General features: G+C 44.5%; 1 protein-coding gene across 1 annotated transcript in view; it reads left to right on the forward strand.

The window, feature by feature from the left end:
• The first annotated feature begins 4047 nt into the window (after positions 1-4047).
• Positions 4048-22123, forward strand: part of SERINC5 (serine incorporator 5) — a 105455-nt gene continuing 87379 nt past the window's right edge. Inside the window, exon 1 of the mRNA XM_040340538.1 lies at positions 4048-4263. Within this exon, the coding sequence (XP_040196472.1) occupies positions 4237-4263 (27 nt within the window). The 5' untranslated portion in view covers positions 4048-4236. The remainder of the gene's footprint in view (positions 4264-22123) is intronic.

Genomic DNA, 22123 nt, shown 5'->3' on the forward strand with positions numbered 1-22123 from the left:
CTTATGTGCTTAAATACAGTGTTTGGAAATCCGACGGACTGTTTATTGCTAATGTGACAGAACACCTCTGATTTTCACATTTAAACAGTCCGTCAGATTTACAAATACTGTATTTAAGCGTATAAGCTCCGTTTTGTGTTGAAATAACTGCATCTCGCAATACTTATATGTGCAGCCAAGTGGAAGTCGCAGCCCCATGTACGAAAGTGGTGTCACCAGTTCCCTACTGTGACCTGAACTATCCCAATCATCAGATCCCTTTAGTGTCATTGATCGGCGGGCTGAGTGTCTAGTGAAAATCCCCCCTATGTGCTCAGTCCATACAGATCCCCCCCATCGCCTCCTCCATCTTCTCTGGCAAGTAGCAGGACGCCCGGTGCCGCGGCGGCAGCGGCTCCCCGTGTGGATTCCTCAAGGTGCAGCATGGAGCGCATCGCTGGGCTGTTAGGAGTCAATGACATATTGAGCTCAAGTGCCCACAAACTTCCGAGGAGCAGCCTGCATCCCCCGCGCCGGGTGGACCTCGATGGCCGCCGCTTCGATAGCTAGGCCGAAGCCGCGGCCTTTCCTATGGACCGGGAGGCACGTGGATCGCCGTGTGTCCCGACCCGAAGGTGCTGATCCGTACGGATCAGTTGCACCCCTAGTGACAATACTTGATGTGTTCCCACTGTCATATGGCATTCTTGTGCCACAGTGCCTACACACCGTCACGGTTTTATCCACTAACCTCTTTCCTTCATCATTATATTTGACATGGAAGACAAAATGCTCCCATACAGGGGATTTAAATGACGCGGGGCATTCAAGCTCCTCCATTCGCCATGACCACGCTGTGTGTGGACTGAACATGCGCAAATTATTATTATTATTTTTTTTTTTAGAAAACAATCCTCGGATCACGTGTGTGCGGTTCGGATCAATCTTTTTCGGTTCGGATCACGGATCAATGACGATCCGTTGCACCCCTACTAGCAACCAGTCAGTAAGTAGTAATGATATGCTGTAACCTCTGGCAACCAATCACAGTCACTGCCTGATCTGATACAGTAACTGATTTTAAGTCTAGCTGATATTTATTGTATGTCTCAGAGCAGGTGGAGAGCAAAACTGCATGGGGGGGGGGGGGGGGGGTGTGTGTTTCCTGAGACATACAGAAATGCGCTGCCCTTTAGCAGATGTGCGCCGGTGCCAATAGCTCCTAATGGCACTGCCATGTATCTGCTAAGGTGTGCTTCAAATTCTATAACGCTGCAGCACTATGTGTTTCGGGGCGGCGCGATTTGCAGGGTCAAGGACGACTTTCATGAGTTTCCCACAGGGGCAGTCCATTGAAATTAGGGTCTACCTGCGATTTGCAGAAACGCGCTCGTGCTGCGTCGTACCTACATGTTATGAGCAGAGCCATAAAGAAAGAAAACATGTTGGCATCCAATACCACCTGTGTAGTGTGTTCTTTATTATCCATCTCAGCTCTGGAAGTTTTTACCCCCCTTCGTGACCATGGCCACTTTTTGCTATACCGCACTGCACCTTAACTGGTAATTGCGCGGTCAGGCAACACTGTGCACAAACTCATTTTATATCATTTTTTTCACACAAACAGAACTTTCTTTTGGTGCTTTTTGACTACCACTGAGATTTTTCTTTTTTTGTGATATGAAGGCAAAAAATGTATAAATTATGAAAAAAAAAAAAAAACAATATCTGTTACTTTCTGCTTTAAAAGTGGTTGTAACCCCTTATAGACCACTATAACCTACAGGTAAGCCTAGATTAACGCTTACCTGTAGGTGCAACAAATATCTCCTAAACCTCCATGGTTTAGGAGATATTTACTAAAATCACGGGCGCCGATGTGTACGGCTCTTGCGCAGTAGACAACGGCGCAGGTGCACTTCAGCAACGCCGTTTGTTCTGTTTGTAAAGAAGGCTGTGCCGTGACTGACTGCTCCCGTGCATGCGCGGGAGTGACATTATCGCAGCTCAGCCAGTCACAGTGCCGGAGCCATGATACCCCGAAGTTAACCCCAGGAAAGATGTCTGCCGTCCGAGTGGTGTACGAGGTCGGCTGCGGGGGTTTCGATCGGAGGTGAGTATTACATAATGAGCTAGTATGCTATGCATACTAGCTCATTATGCCTTTTTTACTTGCAGGGGATTTTTTTTTTACTTTACTTCTTCTTTAAAACCTATCCAATAATAAAAAAATAATAATAATTATAACATCTTCATAAATTTTGGCCAGAATGTAATCTGCTACATGTCTGATAAAAAAATAATAAAGTAAAAAGAGTGTATATTGATTGGTTTGTTTTTAAAGTTATAGCGTCTACAGATGATGGTATATATATATATATATATATATATATATATATATATATATATATATATATATATATATGAAATAGTATTTTTTTTTATACTACTAATGGTAGTAATCATTGACTTATAATGGGACTGCAATAGTGTGGTGGAAAATCTCACACTAACTTATGCAATACAGTGATTATAAGTGGCAGTGACTTGTCGGTATGGTTGTTGTTAAAAAAAGAGCCAGGAGGCCGAGCGAGCGTAGCGAGGACGTGAGGCAGACTGGCCACTTACCTCAAATTCCACGTCGCCCTGGAGGTTCGGTGATTTCCGTCGGCAAGGATTGCGCCTGCGCAGTCCTTATAGGAACCATCTCGATAGCCGGAACCATATCGTCAGATCAGCGGCTGGTGCTCAAAACTTTTGGGGGGGGGCGCAAACAAACTGAAAAAAAAATCAATTGCAGCCACTGTGCCCATCGAGCGCAGCCACTGTGCCCATCAAACGCAGCCACTGTACCCATAAATAGCCACCACTGTGCCCATGAAACATTGCCATTGTGCCATCATACACAGTTGCTGTGCACTTTAAACGCAGCCACTGTGCCCATCAAATGCAGCCACTGTGCCCATCAAGCGCAGCCACTGTGCCCATCAAACGCAGCCACTGTGCCTATCAAGCGCAGCCACTGTACCCATAAATAGCCACCACTCTGCCCATTAAACACTGCCATTGTGCCATCAAATGCAGTCGCTGTGCACATCAAACGCAGCCGCTGTGCCCAAAAGTGTGCCACTGTGCCTGATAGGCGTCCAATCACAGCGCCTGTCGCTTAAGCTAATCAGGTGACAGGGTAACTAGAACCGGTGGACCTGATTGGCTGAGAGACGGGTCAGTCTTAGGCAAGCGATTTATTTGCTTCCCTAACGCACAACACTGTGTAAACAGCGAACGCAGAGCATTGCGCCCGCTGTTTACCAATTTGTAAGCCTAATCACAGCTCTAATCAGGCACTTCAAAAACACCCCCGCCTCTGTAACTTAGATGTCTGGCGCCCGACAAGGGGCCGGACACCTGAATAGGGGGCGGCAGCGGTTAAAATAGAGAGATTCATACAATTGGTGATTGACGGGTGCAACAGAAACAGAAAGATCGTTCCCTCTGTACAGAGCCCTGTGTTGATTGTCAACACAGGGTGCTGAGCTGTGATTGGACACAGGCGATCAGCAGGTCCTGGCCATGCATGTTGCCGTAATTCCAATCACCTAGGTGTGAACGGAGATGCTGGTTAATAAAATCTAAATAAAATTGAGTCTACATCAATCGGAAGGCAAGTTACAGCTGTTCGATTCTCTGCAGATTTCGCTTTGATCTATTCTCAGATTGATTGGATAGAAAAAAGAAATTGAAGAGTTCTCTGGATATTTTTCTTCTCGCAGGAGAAGCTGTGATTGGTGTGTAATGTATCAGTGGGAGGAGCCAAGAACATTGTCTGTTTATGTTTATGCGGGCTAATATGTGGGGGGCGTGTCCGCTGTCTTATTTTGGGTGTTAAAATGTATGAGATTGTTGCCCATGGAAAGTGTGACGTCACGGCGGGGAATACAGAGCAGAACACGGCCTGTCACATCTCCTAATAATAATATTAATATGATCGGTGATGATGATCGGGACATGGACCTGATGATATGATCGGTGATTGTCCTGTGTGTGTGGAGACACCGATCTCTCCCCCCTCCTTCTCCATGTGGGGGGGAGGGGCCGCACTACTCCTGGCTCCTCCCGCTATGACGACAGCGGAAGCCCGAGCAACACAGAGAAATCACCAGGAGGAGATCGGGCATTGCTCTGCCCTCCGCACAGCTGTGTGGGTCACTCCGGGACACGCCGATCACCCTCCGAGTACAACGATCTCCACCGATCATGTCTGCCGGCTGCTGTGCCCGACAGGTGAGTGCACCGATCGCCCTCTTCCATAGGCATAGATGGGCACACACCATTCACCTCCGATCACCCCACACACAGCTCTACAATCGTATGACACAGTGACTGCTCATCCAGCAATGATTGGGTCGGATGGTATATGAGGAGCCTACACATGGAAAGATGTCTCTACAATGTAACCAATTCCTCTTCCCCCATAAAGATCCATGGATACTTCTTTTTAAATTGATCCAACAAAATTCTTCCAGTTGTCTCCTCATCAGACCAGTAATTGCCCCATACACACCGGGAGAAAATCGGGCGAACGATCAGCCGTTGTTTCACAGCAAATCGGAACCGAGGATAGAAATAATGCACAAAAATTCTCCTACGACAAAGGCTTTTCCTATGCAGTCCGGTGCGATTTTATATTTTCTGCATGGAAAGTCGATTTATATGGTCTTTAATGTCAAAGTTCACACCAGTGCGTTCCAGAAGAAAACGTAGAACGTGCCGCGTTTTTTCCTGCACTGGAACGCTGTAAAAAAAACATCAAAAACGCACCAGAAAACACGCATGTCCTTATTTAGGGCCAATTCACCCCTTAGGAATGCAGCCGGGGTGCGTTCCAGGTACTTTCTGCATGTGCAATTTTTTTATGCCTTTTTGATGCGTTTCAGTGCGTTTTCCCCCCCAGTTCACACCAGACGCAGTTCCGTGCGCTTTTTTTCTGCACAAAATGCATGCACAGCGTTTTCCATGTGTTCCAATGGCTTTAAAGCTCTGCACCGGAAACTGACTGCATGGTGTGAAATAGAGCCATTGGAATACATAGAAAACACTGTGCGTGCGTTTTTAGTGCAGGAAAAAAGCGCACGGAACTGAACAGAACTGCGTCTGGTGTGAACTGGCTCTAAAAACGCATGCACAGTGTTTTCCATGTATTTCAATGGCTCTAGTTCACACCATGCAGTCAGTTTCCGGTGCAGAGCTCTAGAGCCATTGGAATACATGGAAATCGCTGTGCATGCATTTTGTGCAAAAAAAATGCGCACTGAACGGAACTGCGTCTGGTGTGAACCGCCCTTAGAAAGAAAGCGCACAGAACTGCATCTGGTGTAAACTAGCACCTAAGGGCCAGTTCACACCACAAAAACGCACTCCAGATGCGGTTCGGTATGTGTGTTTTTGATGCGTTCCAGTGTGTGTTTTTAATGCGTTTCAGTGTATGTTTTTGATGCGTTTTACAGCGTTCCAGGACAGTCCAGCGCAGGTAAAATGCATCTTGTTCTACATTTCCTTCTGGAACTGCAAGCACTGGTGTGAACTATGCCATTGAAAACCATATAACCTACTTTATCCCAATGGATAATTGCGACCCCAAAGTTGCACAATTTTACAGTGCGACTTTGTAAAGTAGAATCAAAGCTGCACTCAAAGTCTCATCAGTCTATGGATCAAAGTTGCATCAGAAGTCGCATCAAAGTAGTGCGGGAACCTTTTCAAAGTCGCTGCAACGTTAAGTCACATAGATTGGAACAGGTGCCATTGAAATCAATGTGCTGTGACTTGTCATGCGCCTTTGTGTCCAAAGTTGCATGACAAGTCGCACTAGTGAAAATAGAGCCTACGATGCAACATTTGAAAGTTTTTACATAGCAGTCTGTGGCATGAAAGTCGCATCAAAGTAGTACAGGATCCTTTTAAAAAGTCTCTGCAACTTTAGGTCGCATAGATTTGAATGTCTTCTACTGGAATACATGGGCTGCAACTTGTCATGTGAATTTGTGGGGGAGATCGACGAAGGCTCTGTTTCCACTACTGTTTTGCGACTTGACACATGTGAAGTTGCGTGACAAGTCAAAATCCATGTATTTCAATGGTCCCCGTTCTAATTGGTGCGACTCAAGTCGCAGCAACTCCAATAAAGGGTTTTGCTCTACTTTGTTCTGACTTTGGTGCGACTTGTTCCTTGCATGATCTTCCTAATCACATGACATTGCATCAAAAATTGCATTGCAATATCGTACTGTAAATTGTTGCGACTTTGGGCTTGCAGTAGTGGAAACCTTGACTTAAACTACAATTTTCATTGCGACTTTACATTGCAACTTTGATGCCACTTTGATATGCAACTTTGACTGTTGCACAACTCTCGGTTTGATGAGTTAGGCCCCTTTCACGCTACTGCGATTTTAGGGAATGCCCGTGTAACTCGCATCAAAGTCGGACCAAAGTAGCACAACAGTGACTACTTTGAAGTCAGTGCAACTTGAAGTCGCACAGATATGGATGGTACTCGTTGGAAATCGTGGGGTACGACTTTTCATGCGACTTTGCAGGATAAGTCGCACAAGTGTGAATGATGTGTCTTTCATGCAACTTTTGAAAGGTTACATTGCAGTCTATGGCACTAAATCGCAACAAACTAGTGCAGGAAACTTTTTAAAGTCGCTGCAAAGTTAAGTTGCATAGATTTAAACGGCTTCCATTGAAACGCATAAGCTGCGACTTGTCATGCAACTTTGTGGGTTGATTTACTAAAACTGCAGAGTGCAAAATCTGGTGCAGCTCTGCATAGAAACCAACCAGCTTCCAGATTGTGGTGTCAAAGCTTCATTGAACAAGCTGAATCTAGAAGCCGATTGGCTCCCATGCACAGCTGCACCAGATTTTCATCTCCAGTTTTAGTAAATAAGCCCCTGTGTGTCCAAAGTCCCATAACAAGTCGCACAAGTGTGAATGGAGCTGAAAACCTTGAAGCCGATTGGCTCCCATGCACAGCTGCACCAGATTCTGAGTGCCCCAGCCTTAGTGTCAGTGAGGGGATCCCTCCATGCACCTCCAATGTGTGTTGGGAGATTCCGTTCGTTCAACCGGCTGACTGAAAAAAAAATCATCTATGGGCAGCTATACAGAGTTCTGTTAAAACTGAAGCTGATTGTACAAAGATTGTACCATGTATGGTGGGCATCGCTCAGGACAATATGAGGGTGATCTATAAACATGGATTAGGAAGGAAACGCCTCATTTGTTTGGTGTAAACATTGGCACGTTTTCCGTGTCGTCATTACACAAGTTGTGCCAACCGCCCCCAATCACTGTCATGGTGGCCATACACGGGAAGATTTCCTATCATAGGTGTGCACCCCAAAGCTCAAACACACATGAATGCCACCTGCTGTCACAGGGAGGCGGCTCTGATGGTGGGAGACAGTTGCTCGGGAGCATATTACGCTACCTAATAGAGTGTAATGCAGGGTTTGACAAATTTGCTTGGAATCTAGGAGCCAGCTAAAAAAGTTAGGAGCCAGAAAACGCACCCCGTCCCGACGAGCTTGTGCGCAGAAGCGAACACATACGTGAGCAGCGCCCGCATATGTAAACGGTGTTCAAACCACACATGTGAGGTATCGCCGCGATTGGTAGAGCGAGAGCAATAATTCTAGCCCTAGACCTCCTCTGTAACTCAAAACATGCAACCTGTAGATTTTTTTTAAACGTCGCCTATGAAGATTTTAAAGGGTAAAAGTTTGTCGGCATTCCACGAGTGGACGCAATTTTGAAGTGTGACATGTTGGGTATGAATTTACTCGGCGTAACATTATCTTTCTTAATATTAAAAAAAATTGGGATAACTTTACTGTTTTATTTTTTAATTTAAAAAAGTGTAATTTTTTCCCAAAAAAGTGAGCTTGTAAGATGGCTGCGCAAATACGGCGTGACAGAAAGTATTGCAACGATCGCTATTTTATTCTCTAGGGTGTTAGGATAAAAAATATATATAATGTTTGGGGGTTCTAATTAGAGGGAAGAAGATGGCATTGGAAAAATAGTGAAAAATGACATTAGAATTGCTGTTTAACTTGTAATGCTTAACTTATAATACCAACGGCCACCACCAGATGGCGCCAACTCACATCTGGTGGTAATAACTTGTAATACCAACGGCTCACCACCAGATGGCGACCGGCATTTGTCGAGCCCTGGTGTAATGTGTTCCTAAGGTTGAACTTGGCCTTTAATATAATGGGGGCATTTACACTGGCATCCCCCAACCAACCACCTGGTGCCGCCCCTGGATAATGCTAATTCCCATGGGGTGATTAGGGTGTGCCCTGGCACACCCTGTGCGCGCCAATGTTTCCTATACTTTCGTATTGTGAAAGGAGAAAAATCTGATCATTTGCCCTGATATAAACGTATTGACTATATTGATCTATCGACTTTCCTCCGATCTGATTTCCTGTCCGCACCGATCTTTTATCATTTCATTGATCCGTTTTGCTACAAATTGATCAATTAAACAGTTTGGGGTTTATTTACTAAGACTGGAGAGCGCAAAGTCTGGTGCAGCTCTGCATGGTAGCCAATCGGCTTGTTCAATTAGCCCTCGTTCACATTGGGGCGACTTGTCGTGCCATTTGACAGGTCATATCGCACCACAAGTCGCACCCTATTGCCGGCAGTTGCACTGTTCAGATTGGTGCAACGCCAACTTTGCGGTGCCGCAACGATTTGAAAAAGTAGTTCCTGCACTAAGTTTGGCGATTTTTCAGGTGCAACTCGCTATGACGTGTGCATGAAGCCGCACAGATGTTTTCCAAGTCGCACTGACCTGCGACATTGTGAAATTTCAAAGATGCAGTAAGCGCTTAGACGCAAGTTTCACAACTCGCATTCGGCGCTCTATAAGTATTTATTCCAATCCAATGTAAAGGAGGGGTAAAGCTTTGGCAATGAGGCCACGTTCACATGGGGCCGATTTGACTGTTCAGCTGAACTCGCCCAAAATTTAACATCGGCAATGCAGTCCGACTTCGGGGGGCGACTTGACAGACATCTGTGCGGGTTCCTGCATAATGTCTATTCAAATCGCCCCGAAGTTGCCAAATTAGTACAGGAGCTGCTTTTGGAAATCGGTGTGGCGCCAAATCTGCGAATATTGCCAGCAATGGCACCGTCGGAATCGGTGTGGCAATGGCACTGATTCCCAAAAGTAGTTCCTGTACTACTTTTGGCGACTTCAGGGGCGATTTTGAACAGGCATTTGTGAATCCGCACAGATTTCTGTCAAATTGCCCCCGAAGTCGGACTGCATTGTTGGTGTGAAATCGTGAAAGTTCAGCTAAAGTCGCACGATTTCTAACCCGCGGTCAGTGTGAACTTGGGCTAAAACCTGGTTTCTAGGCACAGTTGCACCAGATTTTGCACTCTCTAGTTTTAGTAAATAATCCCCATAAAGTCAGATGACAAGTCGCTAGCCTATGTATTTCAATGGAAACCAAGTTGTAGCAACTTTAAAAAAAAAAAAAGTTCCTGCACTACTTAGTTGTGACTAGATTGCCATGTAAACTCAGTCGCATCCTAATGTTCTCAATGCGACAGTTCTGCGACAGTAAAAGCCAACGACCACTGCCAAAGTTGCATCCAAGTGGATCCTATCCAAAGTTGCATCCGCTTTGACAAAAAACCTGGAAGCTGATTGGTTTCCAAATTGTGTACTCTCCAGTTTTGGGGTCAGTTCATACCACATGCAGTTCAGTGCGTTTTTTTTATCTGCATCAAAAATGCATGGAAAGTAGATTGCCGTATAAGCCGACCCGAATATAAGCCGAGGCACCCAATTTTACCACAAAAAACTGGGAAAACGTATTGACTCGAGTATAAGCCTAGGATGTCCATCTGCATGCCTCACTGTGCCCATGCCTCACTGTGCCCATGCCTCACTGTGCCCATGCATAGACTGACGTTTAACATGGGAGTCTATGGAAGGGGTGCCCGGCTTTGAAAAATCAGTGCTCCCCAGCAAACAAACTTTTCACACTTGTAGAGGGGAAACAGGGCTACATGTGTGCCAAGTACCGGGTCGAGGGGACCTATGACCAGCCGGTACCGGGTCCCCAAAGTCACAGGAGAAATTACCGTTTAACATGGGAGTCTATGGAAGGGGTGCCCGGCTTTGAAAAATCGGTGCTCCCCGGCCGTAGGTCCACCGCACAACAAACTTTGCACACATGTAGAGGAAGAGTGGGGCTATATCTGTGCCAGGAGACCTACGGCCGGCCACTACCGGGTCCCCAAATTCCGGGAGATCAGGCGCAAAAAGGTGACTCGAGTATAAGTGAGGGGGGCATTTTCAGCACCAAAAAATGTGCTGAAAAACTCGAGTGTGTGTATATACGGTATATGGTTTTCAATGGCATAGTTCACAACAGATTAGTCAGTTCCAGAAAAAAAAGTAGAAAATGCGGCATTCTTCCTGCACTGGAACGCTGTAAAACGCATCAAAATCGCACATGTCCTTATTTAAGTGACCCAAAAAAAGGGGAAAAATGCCCTGGACTGCATCAAAAACAAGCATGCAGAAAAGCGTCTGGAACACATCAGGACTGCGTTTCTATGGACTGACCCTTGGTAAAATGAGTCCCAGTGTGTCTTTTCTTCGTATTTCATAGGTTCGATATTTTGCCAGATTCTGTGAAGAACTGTACTGTGTATGGCCACCATTGACGTGATCTGTGATGGGTTTTCCTTAGTTGGATCCGTCTCTGACTGAGGTTTGGCCGTAAACACTTCTTTCCCATAGACTTTCTATTGCGTTTTTTGTGCGCACCAAAACTGCTACATGTCGCATCTTTAGTACGCTTTTACAGGGGTACACTGCCCATCGTTTTCTGATATTTTATTGTATTTATGTGATGCATAGACTGGTAAATCGTTGGGAATGGTCAGTGTTTGCTGATCTTCTCTGTGTGTTTGTGGACATCATGCGGGGGATGCGATCCCCTCTATCCTGGTTATTCAGCTGTAATCTGATGCTTCTCATAGAGGTGATCAGACCACATGACCACATGATGTTCTGGATAGGCAGAGCCCTCTACTCATGGCCACCTTTTGTCTCCACCATTCCATCTTATAATTCGATTTTTAGCCCTGAAGATTACATAAAACCTCCAAACATTATATATTATCTGAAAGCAAACACCCTAGAGAATAAAATAGCGGTAGTTCCAATTTTTTTATGTCACATGATATTACCACAAATATCTAATTTTAGGGGGCACAAAAATGCGATAAATTACCAAATAAATTTTTGGTAAAATACAAAAGCCGAAGTTGCACCGAGTAAATAAATACCCAACGTGTGAAAGCTTCAATTTGCGTGCACCCATGAAATGGCGACAAACTTCAGTACTCTATATTTTCCATAGGTGCCCTATAGGTCATCAGTTTAGTGTTACGGAGGAGGTCTGGTGCTAGAATTATTGCTCTCATTCCGGTGTGCACTGCAATTTTATGTGCTTGGGTGTAATTTTAATCTTTTACAATTCAAAAAAAATAATGTTTTTATTAAAAAAAGAGTCCCCTATTATTTTGGTGACGGGTTCTCTTTAATGGGACATCCAGAGTCTGCATGTCTCTCCTGAGCTCCACCGAATGTTATGCAATGCATGGCGCATTGTAAAGCATTTTCTGACCATTCTCCGTAAACCCGAGAGATGGTTGTGTGTGAAAATCCCAGTAGATCAGCAGTTTTTGAAATACTCCGACCAGCCTGTCTGACACTAACAACCAACCATGTCACTTAAATGCCCTTTCCTCCCCATTCTGATGCTCGGTTTGAATTTCAGAAAGTCATCTTCACCACATCTAGATGCCTAAATGCATTGAGTTGCTGATTAGCAATTGTTGTGACCAAGCATTTGAACGGGTGTACTTAAAGCGGTAGTTCACCCACAATCCCATGATTTTACCATCGAGACAGGCATTGTAGCGCGAGCTACAGTATGCCTGTCCCGATTTTTTTAACCCCGTACTCACCTTGTAGTCGTCCATCGTAGATTTCGGCTCCCGCGGGGAATGGGCGTGCCTATGGAGAGGGAGGATGATTGACGGCCGGCCGGAAATGTCTCTCTTTGATAGAAAACTGGATGACTAAGAGTTATCTTAAACTCAACAGTTCAAAAACAGAACTCCTTATGTTTCACGCCAGCCGAAAGAGTCAACTGGCAACAACCTGGACACCCCCACCCATTCTGGGCCAAATCATCACCCCTAGCTCCAAAGTCAAAAGTCTCGGGGTCATCTTTGACACCTTCATGACAATGGACGCACAAATAGGGTCAGTAGTCAGCGGAGCGCACCATCTGCTGCGCCTACTACGCAGACTTATTCCATTTATCCCCAAAGAAGACGTAGCAGTCGTGGTGGGAACAATCGTGAATTCCAGACTGGACTATGCTAACGCCCTGTACCTCGGACTCCCAAAGTACCAAATCTCCCGTCTGCAAGTCGTTCAGAATACGGCCGCCAGACTGGTGACTGGGAAAAAAAAATGGGAATCAATCTCACCTTCGTTGAGAACCCTTCACTGGCTGCCAGTAAAAGACAGAATTGCATTTAAAGCACTCTGCCTGACACATAAGTGCATCCATGGGAAGGCTCCGCAATATCTTTGCGACAAGATAGAACCTCACAATTCGAATCGCGTTCTGCGATCCACCGACCAAAATCTGGTCAGGGTACCAAAAACCAAATACAAGTCCAAAGGAGAAAGAAGGTTTGCTTTTCAGGGTCCTAGACTATGGAACGCTTTACCAACCAGCATTCGGTTGGAGGAAAACCACCTGACTTTCAGAAGACGGATCAAAACTCTGCTCTTTTGATGTCATGAGACACGAACAACTAGCGCCCAGAAGCGATTCAGTTCGCATGCGCCGCGCTTTATAAGTTTTTCATTCATTCATTCATTCATTCACTCTCCCCGAAGACAGCCGGAGTAGGTCTCGGCTCTTCACGGCGCCTGCGCACAGGCTATGCGCACGCGTCGTGAAGACCAAGCCTATTTCGGCTATTTCCGGAGAAGCGTGACGCGCCAGAGCCGGCCGTCAATCATCCTCCGTCTCCAGAGGCACGCCCATTCCCCGGTATCTTCGATGGACGACTACAAGGTGAGTATGGGGGGAAAAAATTCGGGACAGGCATACTGTAGCTCGCGCTACAATGCCTGATTTTAAGGTAAAAAAAAAAAATTTTTCCCGTCGATAGGGTGAACCCCCGCTTTAATAAAGTGGCCGATGAGTGAATATTGTATGTATAAGATCCCAGCACTGCTGATTGTATTATTGTGGAAGTTTACTAATGAAGCGGAGAGTTGGTGCCTCTGACATCAGGGATTGGTCCTCTTATAGCTGTGTGGATCTCACCTCACCTCCATACTGTCCCTGTCTAGTAGTAATAATACTCTGTGTGTGAGTCTCATCCCACCTCCATACTGTCCCAGTCTAGTAATAATAATACTGTGTGGTTCTCATCCCACCCCATACTGTCCCAGTCTAGTACTAATGATAATAATACTCTGTGAGTCTCATCCCACCTCCATACTGTACCTGTCTAGTAGTAGTAGTAGTAGTAGTAATAATACTCTGTGTGGATCTCATCCCATACTGTTCCTGTCTAGTAGTAATAATACTCTGTGTGGATCTCATCCCATACTGTCCCTGTCTAGTAGTAATAATACTCTGTGTGGATCTCATCCCATACTGTCCCTGTCTAGTAGTAGTAGTAGTAATAATACTGTGTGTGGATCTCATCCCACCTCCATACTGTCCCTGTCTAGTAGTAATAATAATACTCTGTGTGGATCTCATCCCATACTGTCCCTGTCTAGTAATAATAATACTCTGTGTGGATCTCACCCCACCTCCATACTGTCCCAGTCTAGTACTAATGATAATAATAATAATGCTCTGTGTGAGTCTCATCCCACCTCCATACTGTCCCTGTCTAGTACTAATGATGATAATAATACTCTGTGTGAGTCTCATCCCACCTCCATACTGTCCCTGTCTAGTACTAATGATGATAATAATACTCTGTGTGAGTCTCATCCCACCTCCATACTGTCCCTGTCTAGTAATAATAATACTCTGTGTGGATCTCATCCCATACTGTCCCTGTCTAGTAGTAATAATAATGCTCTGTGTGGATCTCACCCCACCTCCATACTGTCCCTGTCTAGTAATAATAATAATACTCTGTGTGGATCCCACCTCCATACTGTCCCTGTCTAGTAATAATACTCTGTGTGGATCCCACCTCCATACTGTCCCTGTCTAGTAATAATAATAATACTCTGTGTGGATCTCACCCCACCTCCATACTGTCCCTGTCTAGTAATAATAATAATACTGTGTGGATCTCATCCCATACTGTCCCTGTCTAGTACTACGAATAATAATAACTCTCTGGGTATGGCTCCCAGCATTCTTTTCCTGGTCAGGACAATGTTGGAGTAAAGACCACTCCTTGTACTCCTCCTTGTGAGTTCAGGCTTTGTGTTTGGCAGACAATGGACGGGGTGATCTCACCGCTGGGATGGATCAGCTTTTCACGGTGTGATGGAGAATTCTGCTGAGATGAGCAAAGCAAAGAAAACTTGTGCCATTGATTTCATTGTTCATGAAGCAGGGTAGGAGGAAAAGCAGGTAAAATGACAGTAAATATGAACAGAATATGTGCAGCTCCCAAATCCGGGGAAAGGTTGGATGCCGATTGGATGCAATCATTTGTCGGATAATAAAAATTTGTAGATCATATAATCATTCTATGTGTGTGTAATGTACACTGCAATAATTAGATACATTGGGACTCAAAATCACTCAACACACAGCCATTAATGTCTAAGCAGTTGGCAACAAAAGTTAGTACACCCCTAAGTGAAAATGTCAGTATTTTATGTGGCTACCATTATTTCCAAGCACTGCCTTAAAGCGGAGCTCCACCCTCAATTTAACTTAATGTTAATATTACTAACGGTAAAAATCAATGCTACATCCGATAGTTTTAGATAAAAAAAAATGTACTGTACCTACGCCTGGGCGGAGGAACTGAACACCTCGTGGAGCACTGAAGTATGGCACCGAGCGGCAGATCGAGCGTATAAAGGTATTCTCAATATATGCCTCATAGAAGCTAGTCTTAAACTTATGTTTAGGTGGTATTACGTCCCCTCCAGACTGGCGAGAATGTTCCCAGGGTCCTCTCCACTTTGTTTTCGGGGATGCGAATTGGAAGGTAACATGTTACATAGTTGGTGGTCCTGCCCCCGCATTAGATCCTTCTGGAAAAGAGTTTTCCGCACCATGGGTTCCTTGCTAGGGAAAGGGGTACCTCCTCAGCCTAACACGGCGCTGTTAAATCAGTGCATCCCAGGCCTGCCTAAACACTCCAGGATTTTATCATCTTTCGTATTATTGGGGGCCAGGATGACCATAGCTAAAGCGTGGAAGAAACCCGCAGTTTCTTTCCAGATGTTTAGGAGAAAAGTCTCCTGAATAATGACACAAGAACAAATAGTGGCCAAATGGGCGGACCAGACCGACAAATTCAGATCTATTTGGGAACCCTAGGCTTCCTTCTGCAATGTGTGTCTCCTACCTGGAGTACCGCCTGGGAACGGGATCACTCCAACCTGATCTTGACTATGTCTCTGTCACTTTCCTCTTTACCACGTTTCTCTCTCTCTTTCCCTCTCTCTCCCCGATCGCACCTCCCTTGGTACTGCTGTCGGGTATGATATAAAGTATCAGGGTATGCTCCACTGTGTGTTGATGGCTCGGGAGCAGGCAAACTACCTCCCCCGAGGGGGCGGAGCGCGGCTGATCTATGCCGACCCTGGCCCCGGTTCTCGGGACGCAGCGTGATCCCTTTTTAGGGGCGTCTGGAGAGCCATGGGTTGTGGGCCTTGAGCGGTACTATCATATAAGTAGGACCATTAATATGTCGCTCACATGACTGGTTTTTAACACTACTGTTTGCCTGTTCTGGAGGATTCCATTGAATAAGTTTTTTAGGGATAGGGCTTGTATCCTCCCGGCTCGGGTATGTTAGATGGAATTGACTCATCTCTTGCATGTACCATTGTTCAATGTCATGTCATTTGAAAAACTTTCAATAAAAACCTTTAAATATAAAAAAAAAAAATGTACTGTACCATCTGCACTGGTATGTCTTCCGGTCTGCATCCCCTCGGGTTTCCGTCGGGTTTTCTCTGGCTTCCTGTCCCGCGCTGTGTCTTCTGGGAGCTTGTCTCTGAGCTCCGTAATTATCAAAGTTGGCCCTGTGAAAGCAAACATCGCGTGACTTCGTGTAGCAGGAAGTGACGCGGATGTAAACAAAGCAAGGAGGGCGGGCGTTTTGAACAATCTCCATTACACAGATCAAGGAAGTGCCGAGCTGTGGGCTTATGCCCACAGTTAAAATGGAGCAGGAACTGGATGGAGGAATATAAGTTTTTATTTGCCACTGTATAGCAGCGGAGCGGCCGGGGGAGACAGGACACGTGAATAGCGCTAATTAGGGTCATTTAACTTTTAAAGAGCCATTAAAAAAAAAAAGTTTTGGGCGTGGGAGATCCGCTTTAACCCTCTTGGGCATGGAGTTCACCAGAGCTTCACAGGTTGCCACTGGAGTCCTCTTCCACTCCTCCATGATGATATCACTGATCTGGTAGATGTTCGAGACCTTTGCGCTCCTCCACCTTCCGTTTGAAGATGCCTCACAGATGATCCATAGGGTTTAAGTCTGGAGACATGCTTGGCAAGTCCATCACCTTTACCCTCAGCTTCTTTAGCAAGGTAGTGGTCATCTTGGAGGTGTATTGGGGAAGTTATCATGTTGAAATACTGCCCTGCGACCCAGTCTCCGAAGGGAGGGGGATCATGCTCGGCTTCAATGTTTCATTGTACATGTTTGTCATTCATGGTTCCCTCAATGAACTGTAGCTCCCCAGTGCCGGCAGCACTCATACAGCCCCAGACCATGACACTCCCACCACCATGCTTGACTGTAGGCAAGACACAATTGTCTTTGTACTCCTCACCTGGTTGCCGCCACACATGCTTTACACCATCTGAACCAAATAAGTTTATCTCATCAGACCACAGGACACGATTCCAGTAATCCATGTCCTTGGTCTGCTTGTCTTCAGCAAACTGTTTGCAGGCTTTCTTGTGCATCATCTTAAAGTGGAGTTCCACCCTCCAAATTTTTTTTGGGCCAAAAATGCTAAAAAAATAAATTAAAACATTTTTTTTTTTTTACTTTCCAGAATTAGCGGTTGCTATGCGGTCTTCTTCCTCCATTTTACTTGTGGTGTCTTCTGGTGGATAGGGTGCGCTGCCTTCTGGGAACTGTGTGTATCCCAGAGAGCGTCCGGCCCATTCACAAAGCTCTACCTGCTGGCAAAATAATACTATGCTATATTTCATGAATTAAAAAAAAAAATGTGTTTTTTTTTTCCAGACCGTAGTTAACGGTTAAAGAAAATCTGCGCAAAACATAACCTGCATGTGTACCCTATGGTTGTGATTTTGTTTTTTCACAGAAGGCTTTAGCAATCTCCAAAAACAAACAAACAATGTTTGTTTTAGTTTTAATGCATCTTGCATAGTATTGAACATGCGTTATGTAGTTGGAATGGCACATCTGTACCATGCTGGGGGCCCCGCTCTGTGGTTTACCACTTCTCTATTTCCCCCCATGACTTGGGCACTATCACGTGTATCTCTGCCCTTCCTAACAATCACATGAAAGGGGAGTTTGATCTTCCTTGTATGAGATCGGCAAACTTTCTCACCATACTTCGTTCAGCCTTAATTATTCTAAAAACTTGATTTGGTTCTCCTTTCTGCCCACATTACCGTTGGGTAAGCAAGGTTAGACTGAAGATGAAGGTTGAAAATAAAAGGGTTCATGCTTACAAGAAAGGAATGTGCTACCTTCTAATAGACACAATCCCATTCTTGGTGTCAGGAAGGCTTCATGTTGATCCTTCCGTTTACATGGTTGAAGGTGTGATTTTGTTGTTTTTCCGCCTACATCTACATGACAGGATTAACACCTACAAGCCCCCTCTGTCACCAAGAATGGGATTATGTAACTAGAACAGGGCGGGTATACGACTTTCACACCTTCCATACTTTTCTTGGACAATCAACATCTGCCTTGACACATTACTTGGATGAAGGTGTCGGTGCTACTTGTGTGGATACACAGTGCCTTGCAAAAGTATTCGGCCCACTTGAACTTTGCGACCTTTATAATTTTTTTTGAAGAATCAACAAGTGGGACACAATCATGAAGTGGAACGAAATTTATTGGATATTTCAAACTTTTTTAACAACAAATAAAAAAGTGAAAAATTGGCCGTGTAAAATTATTCGACCCCCTTTACTTTCAGTGCAGCAAACTCTCTCCAGAAGTTCAGTGAGGATCTCTGAATGATCCAATGTTGACCTAAATGACTAATGATGATAAATAGAATCCACCTGTGTGTAATCAAGTCTCTGTATAAATGCACCTGCACTGTGATAGTCTCAGAGGTCCGTTTAAAGCGCAGAGAGCATCATGAAGAACAAGGAACACACCAGGCAGGTCCAAGATACTGTTGTGGAGAAGTTTAAAGCCGGATTTGGATACAAAAAGATTTCCCAAGCTTTAAACATCCCAAGGAGCACTGTGCAAGCGATAATATTGAAATGGAAGGAGTATCAGACCACTGCAAATCTACGAAGACCTGGCCGTCCCTCTAAACTTTCAGCTCATACAAGGAGAAGACTGATCAAAGATGCAGCCAAGAGGCCTATGATCACTCTGGATGAACTGCAGAGATCTACAGCTGAGGTGGGAGACTCTGTCCATAGGACAACAATCAGTTGTATACTGCACAAATCTGGCCTTTATGGAAGAGTGGCAAGAAGAAAGACATTTCTTAAAGATATCCATAAAAAGTGTCGTTTAAAGTTTGCCACAAGCCACCTGGGAGACACCCCAAACATGTGGAAGAAGGTGCTCTGGTCAGATGAAACCAAAATCAAACTTTTTGGCAACAATGCAAAACGTTATGTTTGGCGTAGAAGCAATACAGCTCATCACCCTGAACACACCATCCCCACTGTCAAACATGGTGGTGGCAGCACCATGGTTTGGGCCTGCTTTTCTTCAGCAGGGACAGGGAAGATGGTTAAAATTGAAGGGAAGATGGATGGAGACAAATACAGGACCATTCTGGAAGAAAACCTGATGGAGTCGGCAAAAGACCCGAGACTGGGATGGAGATTTGTCTTCCAACAAGACAATGATCCAAAACATAAAGCAAAATCTACAATGGAATGGTTCACAAATAAACATATCCAGGTGTTAGAATGGATTCAGGTCTGGACTTTGACTTGGCCAATCGAGAATCTGTTGAAAGAACTGAAAACTGCTGTTCACAAACGCTCTCCATCCAACCTCACTGAGATTGAGCCGTTTTTCAAGGAGGAATGGGCAAAAATTTCAGTCTCTCGATGTGCAAAACTGATAGAGACATACCCCAAGCGACTTACAGCTGTAATCGCAGCAAAAGGTGGCGCTACAATGTATTAACTTAAGGGGGCTGAATCATTTTGCACACCTAATTTTTCAGTTTTTTATTTGTTAAAAAAAGTTTGAAATATCCAATAAATTTCGTTCCACTTCATGATTGTGTCCCACTTGTTGTTGACTCTTCAAAAAAAAAAATTACAGTTTTATATCTTTGTTTGAAGCCTGAAATGTGGCAAAAGGTCGCAAAGTTCAAGAGGGCCGAATACTTTCGCAAGGCACTGTAAATGCTGGACATTATTGCTGACACTTGTTAGAACTGAAGTGTCTCGAGCAACTGCTTCAGCAGTACATAACAAGTCCAGTTAAAGACTAACTACTATTATATACAGTTGGATCCATATATATCTGGGCACGGGCACAATTTTCATACCTTTTGGCTCTGTATGCCACCAGAATAAATCTAAAATTAAACAATGCAAAGTGAAGACTTTCAGCTTTAATTCAAGGGGTTGAACATAAATATCAAGTACAAATTTTAGGAACTGCAACCATTTTTATACACAGTCTCGACCATTGCAGAACATTTCTTTCCTTTAAAAGCTCCTGGGTTGCTATTGCATTATGTTTCGGATCATTGTCCATCTGTACTGTGAAGTGCCGTCCAATCAACTTTGCTGCATTTGGCTGTACCTGGGCTGACTGTATATCTCTAAACATTGCAGAATTCATCTGGCTGCTTTTGTATTCTGTCACATCATCAATCAACACCAATGACCCAGTGCCACTGGAAGCCATGCATGCCCATGCCATCACACTGCCTCCACCATGTTTTACAGATGACGCTGTGTGCTTTGGATCATGAGCTGTTGCAATGCTTTTCCAGAACTGATTTGGCTTTTTAGATGTTTTTTGGAAAACTCTAATCTGGCTTTTCTATTCTTCAGGCTTCTGAATGGTTTGCACCTTGTGGTGAACCCTCTGTATTTGCTCTTCTCTTGATTTGTACACTTTGACAATGATACACCCACCTCCTGGAGAGTGTTCTTCACTTGTGTGGAGGTTGTGAATGGGTTTTTCTTTACCATAGAGAGGATCCTGCGATCATCCACCACTGTTGTCTTCTGTGGACATTCAGGCCTTTTTATATTGCTGAGCTCACCAGTGCATTCTTTCCTTTTAGAATGTACCAAACTGTTGATTTGGCCACTCCGAATGTTGCTTCTATCTCTCTGATGGATTTGTTTAACTTTTGAAGGCTTATAATGGCCTGTTTCACTTGCATGGACAGCTCCTTTGATCGCATGATGTAGGTTCACAGCAATAGATTCCAAATACCACACTTATGTTGGCCATACACTATATGAAAAATCGTCCGAAATTCGGTCATTTAGACCGTTCGTTTTTCGGACAGTTAATGGGCACAAAATGGATAATCGTTGGGATGTTTTTGAGCCGAAAAAATAAGGGACAAGTTTGGAAATTTAATTGAAAGGTTAATGTGTTTCCCGTCTGAACTAGGTATATCTAATTTATTTTATTTATGTCCTCTGAACAATTTATCGGTCATTACATGATGGCCCCTTCGTTTGCGCTCACGGCGAATGTTTGTTTTTCGAAGATGGGTTTGGCCGATTTTTCGTATAGTGTATGGCCAGCAGTAGAATCAACTCCAGACAATTTTATCTGCTTAATTGATGAAGACATAACGAAGGAGTAACCCACACCTGGCCATGAAACGGCTTTTGATTCAATCGTCCAATTACTTTGGGTCCCTTGAAAAAGGGGGCATGGCTATTCTTAAGAGCTGTAATTCCTAAACCTGTTCTCTGATTTAGAGGTACATACCCTCAAAGTAAACCTGGGAGTGTGCACTTTCTGCCCATATCTATTATAAACCTATAGCTTGAATATGTTTTGGTAAATACCTGGAAAAAATAATTGTGCCTGTGTCCAAATATATATGGACCTAACTGTATACTTTTGACCTGGCTATATGAGAAGCAAAGCTGTTTCTTTGCCCTGTATGGACACTGCTTAGGTTTAGGTTAAAGCAGGGCTCGACAAATCCCAGGCGTTTGGTCGCCATGGTGCCTAGAAATTGCATCCTGGTGCCTGAGCTGTTGGCACAGTTCCTATGGCCTGACGTCCAGGACAGTAGTTCGAGGCGATGGGCAGTTCACTTGTCGGATGGAAGCATTCGGGTGGCTGTACTGCGGCCGATTGCTTCCACACAATCCATGTGCCAGGCATTGTATTACATTGCTGAACCTGGCCCCCTGCCTCCCATCCATAGTAAAATTACTGTGGGTGGGCAGCAATTGGTAGTTACCAAAACGACTAAAGCTAAAAAACTGGTTCATTAAATATCAAACCAGATAGGCCCTTTCACTACATAGCTGTTGATAAATCTAAAGTGGATAGTACAACCACATTGTATAGTGTATGGTCAGCCACACTGCACGGGTTAATTACTCGTTTATATTTAGTGGAACAATAAATGGAGACATACCAGTAC

This window comes from Rana temporaria, chromosome 1, assembly GCF_905171775.1.
Source record: "Rana temporaria chromosome 1, aRanTem1.1, whole genome shotgun sequence".
NCBI classification, from domain to species: domain Eukaryota; kingdom Metazoa; phylum Chordata; class Amphibia; order Anura; family Ranidae; genus Rana; species Rana temporaria.